At 48.4% G+C, this 18,823-nt stretch overlaps 1 protein-coding gene across 2 annotated transcripts in view; it reads right to left on the reverse strand.

The window, feature by feature from the left end:
• The window catches only part of LCP2 (lymphocyte cytosolic protein 2), a 45,125-nt gene extending 40,951 nt beyond the window's left edge, over positions 1 to 4,174 (reverse strand). The window contains exon 1 of one of the 2 annotated variants that reach the window (XM_058545750.1): positions 3,863 to 4,174. In XM_058545750.1, the coding sequence (XP_058401733.1) occupies positions 3,863 to 3,940 (78 nt within the window). In that variant the 5' untranslated portion in view covers positions 3,941 to 4,174. The remainder of the gene's footprint in view (positions 1 to 3,862) is intronic. The other variant, XM_058545743.1, reaches the window with a different exon arrangement.
• Positions 4,175 to 18,823: the final 14,649 nt, after the last annotated feature.

Raw genomic sequence — 18,823 nt, forward strand, 5'->3', positions numbered from 1 at the left:
CGTTGTCTCGCTGCCCAAAGTCAACCTCGGTGAACATCGCGATGTGTTCCCCCCAGTGCTTTGTTCTAAGCATGTTTCTAAATGCAAATGAGCTTATAATTTATATTCAATCTTGTTATCCTGACTTTTTTTTTTAAATTACCCTAAAATGATAACATAAACACTGCCTTCTGTTATTGCAAACTTATTTTAAACGTTATTCTAATTTAATCACTTCCCCATTGTTGAACACTTAGGTTGCTTACCAAACTGTGCTTCCAATAATGACAATAGAAGGTGCTAATAACTATTGAACACTCGCTATGTGGCGGGCACTGTGCTAAGTATCTAAACCCATCTTCAGTCATTAATCCTCACATTTTTCAGACAGAGAGTCAAAGGTGCAGAGAGTCAAGTAACTTGCGTGAGATTCCCTGGGTAGCAGGTGACAGAGGTGACAATTGGGCTTCAGAACAAGGCTTTAATGTCTCTGTCAGGAATGTTCTCCTTTTTTTGTTAGTAACAATATAACTTACGTACAGTAAGTAAAGTAAACCAATTTAAGTGCAGCTGAATATACCACCCAGATCAAAATGGAGAACAGCACGGATTTTCTTTTGCATCCAGTTTTTTTTCCCTCTATTTAAGATAAATTGTTTGAGCTAAATTCTCAGAATACTTATAGGATCGACAGCAATGTTCATTTTTAGGGTCTTGGCTGCTTTCCCAAGGAGTCACATCAACCAACAGTCGCATCTGGTGCCCGTCTCGTCTTGTCCTCAACAGCATAAGCATTTGCACTGGAAACATCTCTAAATTTGATGTTTCATGCTGCATGTTTGTCCTGGAGAACCCTAGGTTCTCATCACAAGTGTGAGTCACAGTTTGTGGCAGGCTTATTTTGGGGCAAATTTGAAATCATGGTCTTTTCTTATGGCCAACAAATCTAAAAAGTGAATACAATTGTTGTAACCTCTTGGCTTGAAAGGGTGGAATGAACGTCAGAAAGCTTAGAAAAAGCTGATTTAGATGTCAGTGTAGAAAGCAAGCAGCATCTGAGGAGCCCTGAGCATCCCTCTTATCTACGTGCAGTGGGGTGTAAGTGGTTCTTGGAATATTCAACTGTCTTTAATTCATCATTTTCACTGTTATCATCTGATAAGATGAATTCATCAGATGTATTCATCTGATAAGATGAATCTCTGATGTTGCAAAGTGCAGACTTTGACAGCCCCGCAGACTGGGGCTTGCCTAGAAGTTTGATTCTGATCCAGTAATATCTGGGCCTGGGGGCTAGAGTCTGTATTTTTAGTAAATACTTAGCTGATTCTTAGGAGTACCCAGCTTTGGTTGGCACTGGTCTAGAGTAGGTACCTGGTGTCATAGATGGGACAGTTGAGGCCCAGAGAGGGAAGGGGATTGGCCTAAGGTCACACAGCGAGTTGGGAACACAGCTGGGATTAGAACTCATGGCTTTGAGCCAGTGCCTCTTCCCTGCATGGCCCAGGGATGCTCTGCTGCCAAGTCAAAAGGAATTGGAGGGGTTAAAGAAATGCACACATGACCTCGGTCCTCAGGGGCTTACATTCCAGACAGAGGATGAGCTATACATATCTGAGACAATAAGACACAAAGGCCAGACAGGCTGCAAGGGCGTCCCCAGCTAGAGTTCAATTAATAGAGCAGGAAAAAGGGAGCATGGAACACGAATCGGCCCCCTCCTTCTGCTGAATGCTTCACACACGTTATTTCCCCCAACAATCCCGTGAGGTAGTTACTGTTAGTATCTCTACTTTACTGATAGGAAGCTGAGGCACAGAAAGGTGAAGCCACTAAGGAAAAGTCACCAAGCTAGCAGGTGGCAGAGCCAGGACTCAAACTAATGTGCGTCTGACTCCAGAGCTGGGTGGGGAGTGTCTCCAAGGCGGGCCTGACCCTGCTGCTTCATTAGAAATTGCATCTGCCAGTCGCTCCTTTAAGTAGGAGGTTTAATGGTTAATATCCATCCCCAAATGACTCTGTGGTCAGTTCACTTGGTATATTCTCTCTGAGGGAATGTGGGTGCTCAGGATTTGAAGGGTGTCTGAGTCTGTGGGGGGCTGGGACTTCCCAGATCATGGATTCCCCTCAATCTCCTCGTTCTTGCCATGAGTTCTTTCATGCTGGGAGGGCGAACCTGTCCCAGTGCTGTGGACTTGTCCTGGGGCCTGGGGTCTCCAGGAGGAAAGCTCTCCCTTCCCCCAGCTCAGGCAGAGAGCTGTCTCCCTGAACCACTGCTGACCTAAAGTCTGTCTCCCTGGACTAAGGGGAACTTCACCCGTGGATCCTTCTGTTGCTTGACTGGGTTGTGTAACTCTCCTTCTCATACTGAAGATGGGTCCTGTCTGTATCTCTCAGCCTGTCCCCAGCTTTCTCTCACTATTTCTCAATTCTTTTCTCCTTCCTTTATTGAGCTAACATGCCACTTGATAGCATCTTGGCAAATTTCACCTTGTTGCCTGAGTTTATTTGGTCCACATTTAAGAAAAGTATTTAGAAACATCCTTCAGAAATCAGTTGTTCAATGATCTTTGCACCCACAATGCTGAAACCTAAGTTTATTATGACCTTTTGGAGGGAAAAAGAACAGCAATAAGATGCACAAAAAGCAGAAAAATAACAGGATCTGTGGGCTGTGCTTCTACCACGTCACACCCAATTCAACATTTTCATATTTTTCTTCTCTGGGTTGGGGAAGGACAGTTGTGACTACAAATAACTTGGTACTACAAATATCTTGGTACTATGTAGACCCAGGTTCAGCTACGTGTCCTAGGGAGCCTATTCCAACCCCACAAAAAACAGAAAGTTGACTTAGATGACCTCTAAGGTCTTGACTTTAAAATCTCATCTTTATGACAGCCTGGAGTGTCAACTGAATTTGATGCCAGCCTCCAGAGGTGGGGGGTGTTAGAAGCTCAAATGTCCCTCACAAGACTTTTCATCCTTTGGACAGGGGTAGATGGTCCCCAACTGAGTCATGTAGCTTGGGATCTGCCCAAGCAGATGTGTGACCTGTGGTCCCACTAGCAGATGATGAAGTCTGGGGATCCTTGGGCATCTCCTCCAAGGCTGGAAGGCAGGACAGCAACACTCTTGCCTCAGCTCTGACCCTGCCTGGAAAACCTCTTCTTCTGTAGGGGCCTCAGTTTCCCAAGCCATAACTTGGGGCTCGTATCCATTTTCTGGCTGCCTCCTGAGACCCTCATAGAGCTCCAATGTGACTCTGTCCCATGTAAAGGCTTGAGGAGCCTCTTTCAGGGTGATGAGCACTGAACGCCCAGACGCCGTCTCCAGCATTGTCATCATAGCCTCTCCAACGCTCCTCCCCTGCCTTTTCTTTCTTCTCCTCCCAGGACTCCATTTCTCCCCTTTCTAGTAGGTAGCCTTGCTCTTACTCTCAGTTACAGTAGTTCTGAGTCTCAGAGCATGGACTTTGAGACCAGACAGGCGTGACTGGAATCCCGCCTCTGTCACACGCAGTCCCTGGGGCTTTGGGCCATTTAACCTCCCTGAGCTTATTTTGTAGCTGAGCCCAGGGGACAACAATACTGGAGAGTGTTTAATGGGACAGTGCCTGTGGAGTGCAAACTCAAGCCCTGGCATGCGGTAGGTACGCAGTCATTTGAGGGCCTCCCTTCTTTCCAGAACTCATTGCCAAGAAAGCTCAGTGGTGTACGTGTGTCTACATGGCACTCGCTCAACGGTGAGGTTGCCACGGGGTTGGAAGTGCCACTGCTATCTTTTACACTTCTCATGTTCTGCCTGGACTCCATCTTCAAGCCTCTGCCTGGCCCACCAAGGGCACTGCCAGCCCTACCACCAACCAAAGAGCAAGGCTCACCTTCTTGAAATAGTCTGCAAGGCTGTCGGAGTCCCAGGCCAGGACCTCGGAGCGAAAGGGCACGTTCTTCAATGCCATGGCTGCTCTCCCAGGCGAAGCTCACCAGCTGAGCACAGGCACTGCACCCATGGACCGAGATCCCCAAATCCAGAGTGTGGAGGTGTCCTTGGCTCTTCCGACTCCCAGCTACCCTCTAGAACACCCTTGTTGGAGCAGATGCCTTTTCTGCTGTAACTAGATCCCAGAAAGCAACGGCTTCCTCTGCGAACAAATATGGTCTCTTCTCAGAAAACGACTCAGCAAGTTTCCTTTACCACTTCCTCTGCTGGGCTCTAAGTAAGTAAACAAGGAAGGCCAGCTCAGGGGGCTAGAGAGGCAGAGAGAGCGACAGGGTTGGTAATTCCCCACTGGCCCCAGTCATCCCAGCCCAGTGGGAGGCGCGATGAAGGGGACTTACTCTCCAAAGTGGGTCCAATTACATTTCCATTAAAACTCCTGGCACCCATATGCCTACACTGCATTCCTGCTTGGCTGGGTCTTTGCAGATGAAAATGTGTTTTGACGGTTGACCTAAAATGTAGACAATCTCCCAAATCAGTGAACTGCCAGGGGAAAGAGCATGGCCTTGTAATATTTTCCAACCACCCCTCAGTCTCTTTCAAAGGCATAACCTTGAGATTCCCTTCAGCTGTCTCCCTATAATTATCACGAGAGAATTCTCGGCGAGTGAGTGAGTCAGGCACCCAGGGCTGAGGAAGGGGCTGCACTGGGCAGACTTGGGCTTAATTTCTGATACGATTGTTTCCATGCTGTGCAACCTCAGGCAAGGACTCAAAATCTAGGAATCTCAGTTTCCCTACCTATAAAATAAGAAAACAGAGGAATTGCTTCATATGCACATAAAACATAGAAGCATTTAACCAGACAAACTTGAAGGATAAAAATTAAAAGAAAATAATAACTGTTGCTGTTGATGCTGCCATATATTCGATTCACTATTGTTTCCATCACACCTTCTATTCGTTGCTGATTCCTCCATATGTTCTACCTAAAGAGCACATTCCCTGGAGTGGCCCTGAGACAGGAGAGGGGAATCTGCTGCTTTCTTAGTCTCTCTCAGATCCCGTGCACTTCTCGTGGTCTGGTCACCTCATTGGTAGAGGGGGAGTCCACCGCCTAAAAGCAAATATATTTGTGCAACATCGCAGCCTCTAAACACGTCACCACTTCATCCAGTGCTCCATGCACATACACACACAGACGGCCATCTGTTCTGATATTTGAGTAAGGGACCGAGCTCTGTTGCACATACTGAGTGATGCTACCTTGGTCCCTGAGGTAGTGCCTTCCCAAAGCCTTTCAAGGGTAGCTTGGGTGATGCACCATTTCCATCTTCTGCACAATCTAAGGAGATGCACCGTCACTGGAATGCACCAGCCTCACCAGGTCATTATGAGCTTAAATGAGATGTGCATTTTGTCCCAGCCCCAGCCTCTGTATACAAGCGCTCCATAAACCTGAGCTGGTGTCATCCTCACCTCAGAGGGTGCTGGAGGCATCAATCAAGGGCTGCTTGGGCTCAAGCAGAACTCTCCTCACAGGGCCTGGTACCTAAGAGCTCTCAATAACCAACCGTGCTCTGTAGATAATGACCCTGCTGTTCAAAAGCTCCACTACTGGTAGGAGAGGTCACTTCAGTTTTCAAATCACCACAACAGTGGCAAACGATAAAAACCTATCTGAGAAGAGAAGGAGAGAGAGAAATCACTTCCAAATAGGGCAGTCAAAGAAGGTGTCATGGAATCAGCTGGGATTTAAGCAAGGCCTTGGAAGATGGAGCAGAGGGAGGGCATTCTAGATCTGTGTGTGTGTGTGTGTGTGTGTGTGTGTGTCGGGGTATGCTTCATGAGCAAACAAAACACAATGCACTTGTGGAAAGGAACATTCAGGGTCATCCTTAAAAGTAGAAGCAATTTTTTTAATGATATTCATTCCCACTCAGGAGAATAAAAATCTACAGAAAAGCAAAAGTTGGAATTAAGATATAGCTAAATATTAGGCTCCTTTGGAAGAATTATCCATGTGGCCAAGATGGACAATCCATGGAGCCCATTTAGAAGAGGGACACAGCGCTTAAGAAACCTGGGTGACAGTTATGATGACGATAAGAATCATCACAGATGCAATGCATGGAGTCCTTCATGTGTGCCAGCAAGTGGGCTAAGAACTTTGCACGAATTTTCTTATTTAATTGTTGGCACTATGATCACTCCTACTTTACAGAAGGGAAAACTGAGGCACAGAGAGGTGAAGCCACTTGCCCCCTTGTACCCAGCAAACAGGTTATGCAGCTGGGTCTCATCTGGGACTCTCTCTGTGTCCCAAGACCCTGTCCTTCACCCCTCTGCCACCTTGAGGCTCTGAGATGTTACACGAATTGCCCAAGATGGAGCAGGAATTCAAACCCAGCTCTGTCCCCAGAGCCTGTACAGTTTCCACTTGATCAGTCTGCCTTCCATGAACAGTAAGTGAGGTTGTCAATCCGGGCCAGCTAAGAAAAGCATACAGCACTTTCCACGAGGCAGAGCTTTGATGTCTCCTCCCATAGGACCACAGGCCTTGTCCTCAGAAAGGGCAGCTGGGCAAGAGACAGCAGGTGACGCAAGGGGAAGCTGGTTGCTTCAGGCCTGGATTCTTTCCTCTTCCCCAGTCTTCGGGGATTTCTCAACACTCACGAGTTTCACATCTCCCATCTCTGGCTGAGGGTTCCACAAGCTCTGGGGACAGGGCCAGTTAGCCCCCAAGAGAAGCAGGCTCACTTGGCCCAGCCGCAGGCTCCTCGCCTGTAAACTGGGAAGTCATCATAGCAGCCTCTGGGGACAGCCCACAGCAGAGGGGATGCTGCAGTGATGAAGGCTGGGGCCAACTCACACCGATCCTCTATAGAGCACTGGTCTTAGCTTTAAGCATGATGCAGAACAGAGAGTGGGGAGCAGCTAAGTGCAGGATGTGAAGCCGCGGCCTGGGTGGGAATCCTCTCTCCCATCTCTCTCTCTCCCCTCTAGCCGGGTGGAGAAACCCAAAACTCAGGCAGGAGCAAATCGAAAGGTTAACGGAGGCCTTCTTAGGCTTTGTAATCTGTATCTCAAGGTTAGGAAGGGGGCAAATAGTCCCTGAGCGCAGTGAGAACGACGTCATGCAGGTACACGGGGATGCGGGCTCGCACGATAGGAATCTTCAGTGTGCAGCCAATGAGCTTGTGGACAAGAAAGCAGTACTCACGGGGAGCGATGTGTCAGGTTTCTCCATCTTAGGGACGGAGAGTGGATGTAGGGGCAGCACACTGCAACCCAGAGTGGGGAATCACCCCAGTATTCCCCCTGCTGCACCCCACCCCACCCCACCCAGGCTTGAAGTTCCCTCTCTTTCCCGCTAACCTACAACAGAATCATCTGGGGAGATAACTGGTCAGCTAATTTTAGAGGTGAGAAAAATATGCAGTTCATCAGAAGAGACTTGGGAGCTGCAGCTTCTGTGTGTGGGGCGGGAGAGGGAGTGGTAACTTAGGGACCAGAAGAGAATGGAGAGTAGGGACTTTGGAGGGGAGAATGTGTTGACCTTCCTAGGAGAGACGCCTAAGAAGTGAGAAGGTAGGTGGGAGGAAGTACGTATTTGGATTTGATTTGGACAGAGGGTCTTGGCTGGGGGAGGAGAAAAAGGTGGTGGCATGCGGCCCGGGGAGGGTGCTGACTTGGGACACCGAGGGTGGGCAATGGAGAGAATGCCCTCACAGGGGTTCACTCAGCCTCACCTCCACCAGCGTTTTGTAGCTCAATGTACCACCTGAGGCTGAGGTGACTTGCCGTTGGGACTTTCTTCAGGGCCTGTGTGGGTTTTCCTGGAGGGGGAACAGGAACTACAGCTTTTCCGCTCCATTCTCAGAGGCTGACAGTGGAAGCACCATCTGTTCGGAATCCTTCTGGATGGCGAAGGGCTCCACCCACACAGGATGGTGGTGCGAGGACAGCCAGGAAGGGGTCCTGATGGCTCCCCTGCGCCGGGCAGCTCCACACACCCAGCAGCCATACACTAGGACACAGAATTTGGTGACCCCGCCTCAGAGTGGATGTGCCAGGAGGGCAGGGCTGCCATGCGGCCATCTCTGGGTGGGCAGGGCTGCCCTCACCAGCGCTCCTGGAGGCTGTGTGGCGGGAAGCGGGTGGGGGAGCTCGTGCAAGCCCACAGCAGCCCTTCTCCAGGCCACACTGCCCTCTGTCCTGACAGCCACCAAGACCCTCCCCACCCCAGACTGGACACAGTCCTCACCTCCCCCATGCCGGGACTCGCATGAGGAAAGCGTGAACCAGCTACTGCGGGCCAGGCAATGAGGAGCAATATTTTCCACTTCCTCAGAGCTGACGATTTCATTCTTTTCAAAATATTTATATATATTATTCATCCTCTGTCTCTCTTTCTCTGCTGTTTTAGCTGAGGTGCCTCAGAAGTTCGAAGGTGGGTGGGAGGAAGTGCATATTTGGACTTCCTGTCAAGCCTCCCTTCTCGTCTGCCCTATTTCTGACTCTGGCAACCCATCCCCAGATAGCTCTGCCTCAAGGGAAACTCCCCAGGTGCCCGCAGGAGTGGGCGGGGCGGGGGCAGGCGCGGGGGGAGGGGTGGGAGACAGGCTTCTCAGCTTGACAGAAGAGAAAAAAACCTTGCCCCTTCCTCCTGAGGCAAGCTGGAGAATGGCAGAGGGTGAGGGGCGGGTCGGTGCGGTGGGAGAAAAGCAAAAGCAGTTTTACCCACAGCCCAGCAAAGGTCAATGTGGTCTCCTCCAGCTGCTTCTTTCCAAAGAGCTGTGGGCCCCGGAAGCGCATACGTGCCCCCAAGATGAAGCGAAGATTTGCAACAAACAAAACCAGCAGCCCAGCATGGATCCAGCCCTTGATAGCTCTCAGCCCCTTTGATCCTCACAAGAGCCCTATGAGTAGATGGCAGTGCTCCCATTTTGCAGATGCTGAGAGACCGCAATTCACTTGCCCAAGTTCCCACGGCTAGTAAATACGAAGCAGGAATGCCAACGCAGGGCTAGCTGGATCTCCATCTGTTCTACTTTTATGACTTGTCCCTGCAGTCTTCGCGAGTCACTTAGCTGTTGACTTTCCATCTGGACTTTCCTGCTCACCTGGTGGCCTTGGTGCTGGTGGCCTTCTCTCTATTTCTGGAGCTCCTGATGTTGGCTGCATCACCTGCCTTGAAAATCTCACTGCCCTGATCACCAGTCTATACCTGACCTTCCAGAGTTTGGACCCAGACAGTGTGCATCTTCCAATACGCTGTCCTGGGAGAGGCCCCTTGTTAGGCCTTATCTGTCCTTTATACCTTACCGTGCATGAGTGTCAGAGCTTTCCCACAAGCATGTTTCCGAAACAGACATTGATCCCTTAGAAGGAGTGGATTAGAGATTTGGGGAGAAGAGGATGCATCTAGAAAACACATCATTTATCTCTACAGCCCTTCCATGAGAGCTCAAGGGTTTGGGGAAAAGGAATGCTAGGTTCTTATATGTATTACTGTGATCCTGCTCTTTGTGAAAGGGAGATAGAGGCGTACACACCCATTTTGCAGGTCAAATGCTTGTCCAAGTCCTCATAGATAGTCAGAGGTAGAATGTGGGCTCTGAAACCAGACCTGTCTGATGCTAAGACTCTTTCCGCTGAAAGATGCAGTTTCCAAGGATGGAAATTATACTAGGTGAATAACCATAATACACCACATTTATTAGGCTGTGAAAGAAAGGGTATTTTGTCTTTGAGTTCTCCTAAAATAACGATTCTTGGTTTGCATACATTTTCCTCTAATTAAAAAAAAAAAGTCTTAGCAATTCTAATACTGAGTTAGTGGTACAAGCTCACCAAGTCCCTGGAACGTACCCTGCAAGTAGAGAGACACCCATTTGGGGCAACAGCTCAGCTGGGCCAGGCTCATGGGGGACGGGAGGTGGGGCGGGGGTGGAGGAGAAGAGGAAAGGAAGGGAAGAGGAAAATGACTGGCCCTCATGCATTCCAGCCTGGGGCCCTGAAGAAGCCTACGTCGCCCTGCTGTGGAGACCCCTGGAATTGTCTGGCTTCTTCATGTTCAAGCCTGGTTCTTAAAACCATTCTTTTGAATATATGAATGCCCCTGCATCCTCCTAATAAGTTGCCTTATTGCTCATATTGCACAGAGTTGAGTTCTGTTGCTTGCAACCTGTCTTAGTCCATTCGGGCTGCTATAACAAAATACCACAGACTGGCTAGCTGATAAACAACAGACATTTATTTCTCACAATTCTGGAGGCCAGAAGTCCAAAATCAAGGCACCAGCATGGTCATCCTGGCTCATAGCCGGCACCTTCTTGCTGTGTCCTCACGGGGCAGAAGGGGCTAGGGCACTCTGTGGGGCTCTTTTATAAGAACACTAATCTCATTCAGGAGGTGTCCACCCTCAGGACCTAATCACCTCCCAAAGGCCCCACCTCCTAACACGGTCACATTCGGCACTAGGATTTCAACACACGAACTTTGAGGGGACACAAACATTCAGACCAGAGCACGACAAAAAACCCATAACTCTCCCAGGACACATGGACCATTCCTCTTTACTTTGTCCAAAAAATGTCTAAAGAAAAAGAGGTGGCCTGGGGTAAGGAACAGAGCTGTGGCCCGGGAGGTGGAGAGGTCCCAGGCTTAGATTCTAATCACAACGGTGCCATCAACTGGGCGTCTGATCTTGAGTCCTTTGTGAAGATTCCTCATCTTTAAAAGAGGCTAATAACACTTAGCATCCCTCTTGGTGCCTTTGTGACAAGTGAAATTGCTCACATGACGCGTCTGAACTGTGTCTGGTGTATAATAGAGATGCCACACATTTGTTTCCTTTCCCCAGACAATTTCTTTTCAGCCCTAACATTCTATGATGTTCTCAGTAGCTGATTAATTTTCGGTCCATTTCTCTTGGAAGACAGAAACAAAAAACTCACAGATAACCAGACGTCAAGGATTTCTTCTGAAAACCTTTCATGGAGTATCATCTAGTTCATCTATGATCATCTATGTTATCAGCCAAACTGGGACTTTTTGAAAGTGGAAGGGGCTCTATTAATAATGTACCAGGACAGGAGGCATATTTGGTGGCCACCCCTGGGAACGGAACATAGGGGCACCCTGGTCACCAAGTTCTCATCTAGTTACACTCACACCTTGTTGATCTTCTCCTGCAAGGTCTAGTCTGCCCCAGGTAAGCAGAATTCCGTACGCCTCACTTGTTCTGGCAAATGGCGACTCTATTTGCGTTTAGCAGGAAATCAGAATCACACTTGCCACAGGCAGAAGCCCTGGGTGTAACTCAGGTGGAGGCATGTTCATGTGGCCATGAGTCCAGTGGCTGTTAATTCCCAGCTGTGTGATGGGCCTCCTCGGAGCATTGTCTTATCCTGCCCTTGCTGGAACTGGGGGCTCCGCTTTATCTTCAAGCCAGGGAGATTTTATATAGAAGTTCACAGCTCTAAGTTTAGTGAGTGAAAAGCCAAGAGAAGTGCCAGAGTCTCACAGCAAGCTTCCCTCCCTCCTCCTCCAATGCCACCATTGTTCCCTGTCACCTACTGCAGAGTTTCAGGCCCTCTCATGAGCATCTTGTGCTCCCAGGCTGCTAGGGTTCTGATTTAGGAAGTCTCACCTAGGAGCTTCAAGGCCAGAATTCCCCCGAGCCACAGCGTCCTCTGACAGAGGGCCTTCGTTCCTGTCTCAGTGACTTCCTGTGGGAACCTGGGCACTTAGAGGGACTCAAGTTCATTCTGGAGACCTGCTAGAATGATCCTTCTGGTCCAGCTTTTCTTTCCAAGTCTAATCCCTCCAAAGCGTGAAACTGCAGACAATTCTCTCCCTGTAAAGACACAACCTATAGGAGTCAAGACTCAGATTCTGGAGTCAGAATAACATGTTTGGATTCCAACGCTGTTACACTCCAGCTGCGTGATCTTGGGCAACTCACTCAACTCATCTGTGCCACAGTTTCACAGGGAGATGGGAAAAGCTAAATAATAGAATTGACCTCATTGAATGGTTGTGAGGATTCAGTGAGATAAAATTGCAAGCACAGAGCACAGGCCCTGGCCTACTGTGGATGGTGATTCTTGCTGGCATTGTTCAATGTTGTGAACACGTCTGACTCACTCATCCCTCCCCAGGGCCCAGCCCAGAGGGGCAGTCAGTGCACCATTGCTATGCGTTCCTCGGGTTACATGTAACACTGAGTTTACCCTTCCCGTATCACATTTGGATGGGGATCAATTGCATACACATACTATACTCTGTAATATATCTGAGGTAGACAGATAGCAAAAGTGGTACAGTTGAGCTTTGCTAATAATTAAGAACAGGTGCTGTAGGCTCATAGGCTGGTAAGGCCAGGGGAAAATGCAAGTGAGTGAAGCAAGCCTGGTAGGAAAAATAATAACTCAATGCAATGACAAATGGCAACTTACTCTGGGCGTTAGCCAGGAAGATGGTAAGGAAGGTTGGGGACTGGGGCAAACAGGGAACAGCTCAGTTCAAGCTAAGTGTTGCCATATTGTAATGAGGGCCTTCTAGTGCAAGAATGAGGCCTGGGGTTGTCAAATCTTTGCTTAAGAAAAGCTAGATTTCATGTAAAAATAAAACAACAAAAAACGAAATGCAGGAAATGCTGTCAACGTCCTAATCCTAGAATCTGTGAGTATGTTCAGTTACATGGCAAAGGGGAATTAAGGATGCTAATCAGCTGGCCTTAAAATAGGGAGATTATCCTGGAATATCTGGGTGGACCCAATGTAATCACAAGAGTTCTTAAAAATAGAGGAGGGGGCAGGCAGCCCCATGGTATAGTGGGTTAAGTTCAGCGCACTCTACTTCGGCCACCCAGGTTCACGGGTTCAGATCCCAGGCACGGACATACACCACTCGTTGGCAGCCATGCTGTGGAGGCATCCTACATACAAAATAGAGGAAGATTGGCACAGATGTGAGCTCAGGGCTAATCTTCCTCAGCAGAAAATAAAAATGGTAGAGAGAGGCAGAAGAACAAAGAGTCAATGGGAAGTGTGATATGGAAGAAAGGCGCAGAGAGATGCAACATTGCTGGTTTCGAAAAAGGAGGAAGGAGGTCAAAAGCCAAGGAATGTGGGCAGCCTCTTGCAGCTTGGAAAGGCAAGGTAAAGGATTCTCTCCTAGACCTTCAGGAAGGAACACAGCCCTCTATTTTAGCCCAGTGAGGCCTGTGTCATATTTTCGACCTCTAGAAGGGTAAGACAATGAATTTGTGTTGTTTTGAGTCACTAAGTTTGTGGTAATTTGTTACAGCAGCAATAGAAAACTAATACATCAACTAATTAAAAAAAAAAAAAAAAACACATGGCCCCAACAAACCACATCTGTTGGCTGTAGAGGACCTGCGAGCCACTTCTGATTTAGAATCACTGAACGGTATCACCTTTTATGTTGGAAGGACCCCACAACCTAATCAGTAGCCAGAAGGTGCCCAACATCACACAGCTGTGACTCACACTGGGGATGCTGACACTTGGTGCTCGTGTCACTGTCTGGACAACGGCAGACAGCACATGGAGGTAACTAATGTCGCCTAAGTCCCTGCAAGTGTGGAGTGCACATTGTGTGCTCTTACACCTCACATTAACACAGCTGTACGTGGTTGGGAGGAGAGAGAGAAAGAGCAGTGTAAGTGGTGTGGGCCATTTGCCTACTGTTCTGTTCAAGAAAAACAATGAATGCCCCGAGGGAGCTCAAGAAGGGCCACCATAGGTGCTGTCTTCCGAACTCAAGCCCTGTCCAAGAGAGACTTCCTCCTAGACACAGGGCATTGTGTTGGGCCCTGTCTGTCATTGCTGTCAACTTGGCCACTACTTCCTGGACTGATGTTCCTGTTTCTCAAGCCAGTCACATGTTATTTCTTTGTGTGTGTGTGCATGTAATTTCTGAGGCACCGTCCAGCCTCCCCGGAAAAGTCTGCGCTGAGTGAGAACATGGATAAGAATGTTTCCATTCAGTGCCATCTGCGATGCTGATGTTCTGAGCCCTGGGTCTTGGATGGCATTACACACAAGGGATACCCATCGGGACTGCAGCGTGTGTGGAGCTGAACCTCTGGGAAATGGAACCAGAGGCCTGTAATTATGGAGTGACAAAGTCCCCGAGAGTGGCAGCTCGTGGGTGTCTCTTGCTGTGGGCATTCTGTGCTCCTCTCCACCTTCCCCACCCCCAGAAAATGATTTTGAAAGCCTTTACATGGAGCACACTCTCTTCAGTTTGCCAGTCTCCACTCCTCCCCATTAAATTACACCACCCCCTTCGCTCATTTCTATCCCCTGCTAAGCCCCCAAAAGAGTTTGACTTCGTGACGATTGATCCTTCTCCAAGTCCCACGTTCAATTCAATTCTCTTATTCATTCATTCAACAAGTATTTATGGAGCACCTACTATGTGACAAGAAAGTTCTAGGTGATGGGAGTTTGCCAGTGAACAGACAAAATCCTTAGGTCTTGGCTCAGAAGTCACCCTTTCAGAAAAGTCTCCCTGTCCCCCTTCCTCACTTTTTTTTCTCTTTAGCGCTTGTGCTGAACTAAGATACGACATTTTTTCCTGTTTTTGTTTTGTGTGGGCTGTAAACATGAGGGTGGGGACTTTTCTCAGCTTTGCTCATTACTTAATCCCCAGCACCTGCAGCAGTGCCCGGCACAAACTAGGGGCTTGAGAGATATTTTTGAATGAATGAATGGATGATATAGAGAAGGAAGGAGAAAAGCTTGATAACTGAGAAAACTGAAGCCCGCAGAGGGGAAGTCACTGGCTTAAAGCCACACAGCAGTTACGGGCAGAGCCAGTACCTGGACCCAGGCCTCCCGACCCTAGTCTTGCACTCTCCCCTGCTGCCCATCCCCTCATGTAAGTTTTCCCTTTATTCTCAGGGTTCTCAATGAGCATTTTTCTCTCTGTGCCCAGTTGTTGCTTTTCCCTTGATGCAGCTGCGTCTTGATTCTCTTCCCCATTTTTTCTAGAATGTGTTCTTCCAATTCGGCTGAACTTGCCCTTTTTCTGCAATATGGCCCAACTGCACTATGCAGATAGTCATCTGCATCGTGTGAAAGAACCAGAAGAGGAAGCCACGATACCCAACCTGGTTCCTCTACTGGGGCAGTCTGCCCAGTAAGATATGAAGGCACTGCCCCATGGCTAGGGGTGATGGGGGAAGCGGGGTGGGGGAGCTAAGCTGAGCTAAGCATCCTCCCCCTAAACATACACGCTACCGAGCCATGATGCGGCTCATGCAGATTGCTCTGGTACCCGCCTAGGGACTGACCCTAGAAACCACACTCAATCTGCCCTGGAGAGCAGAGTCCCGACGGCTCAGCCTTTCCTTCCCTCTGTGTGACGGCATAGAGGTCCTTAGAGCTGGTCATCCTCTCCTCCCACACCCGTGTCTCCTTCCTGACCCCTTGCAGGAGGCCTGCTTCTTCTACTCGCTTGCTGGACACTCTGGACTCTTAATCCAGCCTGCCTCTGGTATAACAGCAAAATTCTCCTCCTCATTTTTTCTCCTCATAGTAACAAAAAGAGCTGGCTTATATTCTATATTAGGCACTTTGCAAATCCACAATCCTGCGTAGCCCATTTTCAGCTGGGACCCTGGGCTCAATGGTTACCCCGTGGGTAAGTGGTGGAGTTGGCCTCAGTCCTAGGGTCTGTCTGTGTCTGATTCTGTTGCTTGTTTTCTTTCCCCTAGATGCACACACAATTCATTCATTCACTCACTCGTTTGTTCATTTATTCAGCAATTGTTCATCAAGCCATACTACATGCCAGGCGCTATTCTAAGCCCTACTTTATGGTAATAAACAAGACAGACAAGGTGCTGCCCTCGAGAAGAGTGGGAGAGAAAACTATGAGTGAGAAATAAATGCACCAAGATGGCCATTTTCAGTGTGGACAATTGCTGTGGACATGTTGAAACAAGCCAGTGTGAGAGTGAGCACAGAGAGGATCTTCTCAATTGGGCGGTAGGGGAAGGTTACCTCATGCTGATGGATGGCAAATACAGCAGCAAGAAAACACCTCACTGGGAGTGGAGGTTCCAGGTCGGAAGGGGCCATGGAGTGAGGCAGGCCATCAGGGGGTAGGGAGGTGCATGGCTGACCTTGGGGAAAGTCACAGGGTGGCGGGGGTCTCTAACCACGGAGGGGCATCTTTGTTTCTCTTCACCAGCCCTTCTTTATTAAGTAGTATATTCCATCTCCCCTGTTAGGTTTAATGTCAAACAGCTCTTCTTCTATCCTTGTCGGGCTTTTTGCTCTGTGCCTGGTTGGGTCCCTTAATAGGTTTTTCTCCTGCCGACACCAGAGGCTGGGAAACCTCGAAGCAGCAATCAGAAGGGAGATGGCTGCAGCAGTGACAGCTACCTCGAGCGCCCCCTGGAGGCCTTTCTCCCACCTGCGCCTCTCTCACCCTCCCTGCTCCCCGAGGCGTGGGTCCCGCCCCTCCCCACCTCTGTCCATAGGCACACTCCTCTCTTCTCCCTCTCTCTTGCTCCCTTCTGATGGGAGACTTGGACAGACCTGATGCCTGGCTTTGAGCTTGGTTGTCTCCCCCGCCACAACCATGTGGGCCCCTCCTGGCTCTTCTCAGATCCTGTCTGGTCACCTGACCAGGGTTCTAAGGCCCCGACCAGACCCAGAGCCCCAAGACCCCATTTATCCGGAAAGCGAGAGCAGAATCACTTCAGGTGACTCTTGATGCAGACTGAGAACATTATCCTGTCCCTTCTATGAGAATGTGTAAAGGACTCACTCCCAAATTCTCTTCCCTGTCATTGCTGAGCATCACTTCCTTTGGAAAAGTTCCCTGAGTCTCCAAATGTGGGTTAGAGGTCCCTCCTAACTGCATCCAGGGGGTGGGTGCCACATGACCAGGAGTGGCCACATGACTGCTCATCTCTCCCACTAGAAGGGGTCTCCCTAAGGGCAGGTCAACACCGTGTCTCCAGGAGTGTCAGGGCACCTGGCACAGATGAACGAATGAGCCTTATGAGGCCCACCTGGCCCAAACATGTGGCTGCTGCAGCCCTGCTGTCGGGAACCTGGGCAACCAGAGCACATGTTCATTTCGGTTTCAGAGTGTCTGGGGGAATCCTTCCAGACTTGGTGACTCTTCAGTTTCCTTGTTGATTTCTCCTGAAAAGCACGACTGGGGCATATGTAGGCTCAGCCGGGGTTGATAGCATCAGAAACACGTGTGTCGAGAGCACTGTCTGATTGCAAGCAAGGAAACCAGACTTCCTATGACGTAACCTGACATAACCCAAACGGCATATGGGGATTTTGCATTTCCAGGAAGACTCCGAGACAGCCGTGTTTGAATGCAGTGACGCCCTGGCCCTGTCTGGGTCAGAAGGCAGAGGGCTGGAAGATGCTCAGAGGGGGCCATAGGGGAATAATGACTTCATACACTTGTGCCACCCACATCCCTTCAAGTTGTCCGTTATCTTCATATTTTATGTTGTTTGAACAAAGTTATGATTCTTTTCTATCTACAAAGGTAAAACACAGTCATTATGGAAACGTTAATAAAATACAAACAAGAAAAAAGAATAATAAAATAATTAAACACTTAAAATTTTATTTCCTTTTTTTAAAAAACCTTTCACACTGCCAAAATGGGATCACACTCTTCATACAATTCTTTATAACCTTTTTTTTTTTTTAAATACATACAACGTATTGTGAACAGCTTTTCATGTGGTGGAATGTTAGCCCAGAGCAGCTTTTTAAATGGCTGCAAAGCGTCCTGTGGTATGCAGGTACTAGAATTTATTTCAATAATTCCATATAGTTGGATACTTAGGTTGGTTCTCAATTTCAATATTATAAACAACTCAGAAATGAGCATCCTTTTAGCTAAACTGCTACACACAGCCATGATTATTTCTTTAGGATAAATGGCTAGAGGTAGACTTGCTAGGTCAAGGGTATGAACTTGTATAATTTTGCTACATCTCACCCTACTGCTCTCTACCAAGGAAGATTTCATTTTGGCTCCTGCCAGTAGGACACCAGAGTGTATATTGCCACTCTGTGACATTTCTCCTGCCGAGGCTGCTTTTGGTGTTCCCTTAACCGGCTTTCACCGGGACAATGGACGGCGTGCCATGCAGTTGGCTCCAGTACCCACCTGGGAAAAGCCCCAGAGAAACCTCAGTAATCTGATTTATGCCAAGGATGGCCGGTGAGAACATCAGTATCACAGTTGGAACAATGATTAAAAAACACTGTGATGGTCCCATCAACACAGCATAGAGGTGATAGACTCTGGGGTCACACAGACTTGTGTCTGAATCCTGACCTAGATGTGGGCAAGACCTTGCTGAGCCTCAGTCTTCTCAGCTGTGAAATGGAATCATCATGTCACATCCTGATGGGGTTTCTTGAGAATTAAATGTAATCAGATGTGTAAAACCCATAGCACAGAGTACCAAGGAAGCCCTCAGCACACAGTAGCTAGAACTGTTATTAAATAGGCATAATAATTTGAGTCAATATAACGAATTGTTTCGTTGAGGCCCTTAAGAGACCTGTTTAACTGCTAAGAGTGATTTCTAACTAGCGTAACAACTATTCTCATGGGAAGAGATGCCCATATGAGTTAATTTCCTTAAATATTTACTATATTCTATGTTTTCTAATTCAGTGTTTCTTAACATTCCCTGTGAAATTTTATTTGGCTTAAGAGGCCCTATTTTCCTAAAGCTTGTCTTAGCCAGCCTTCTCCATGACAAGGGAAAAGCAAACTCAGGCTCGCCCACCAGGTCAGAGAGTCCCTAGCTGGTGGGTGTGGGGAAAATGCAGATCCTTGAGTCTCACTGAGTTCCCGGACCTGG

This window comes from Diceros bicornis, chromosome 1 (assembly GCF_020826845.1).
Source record: "Diceros bicornis minor isolate mBicDic1 chromosome 1, mDicBic1.mat.cur, whole genome shotgun sequence".
NCBI classification, from domain to species: Eukaryota; Metazoa; Chordata; class Mammalia; order Perissodactyla; family Rhinocerotidae; genus Diceros; species Diceros bicornis.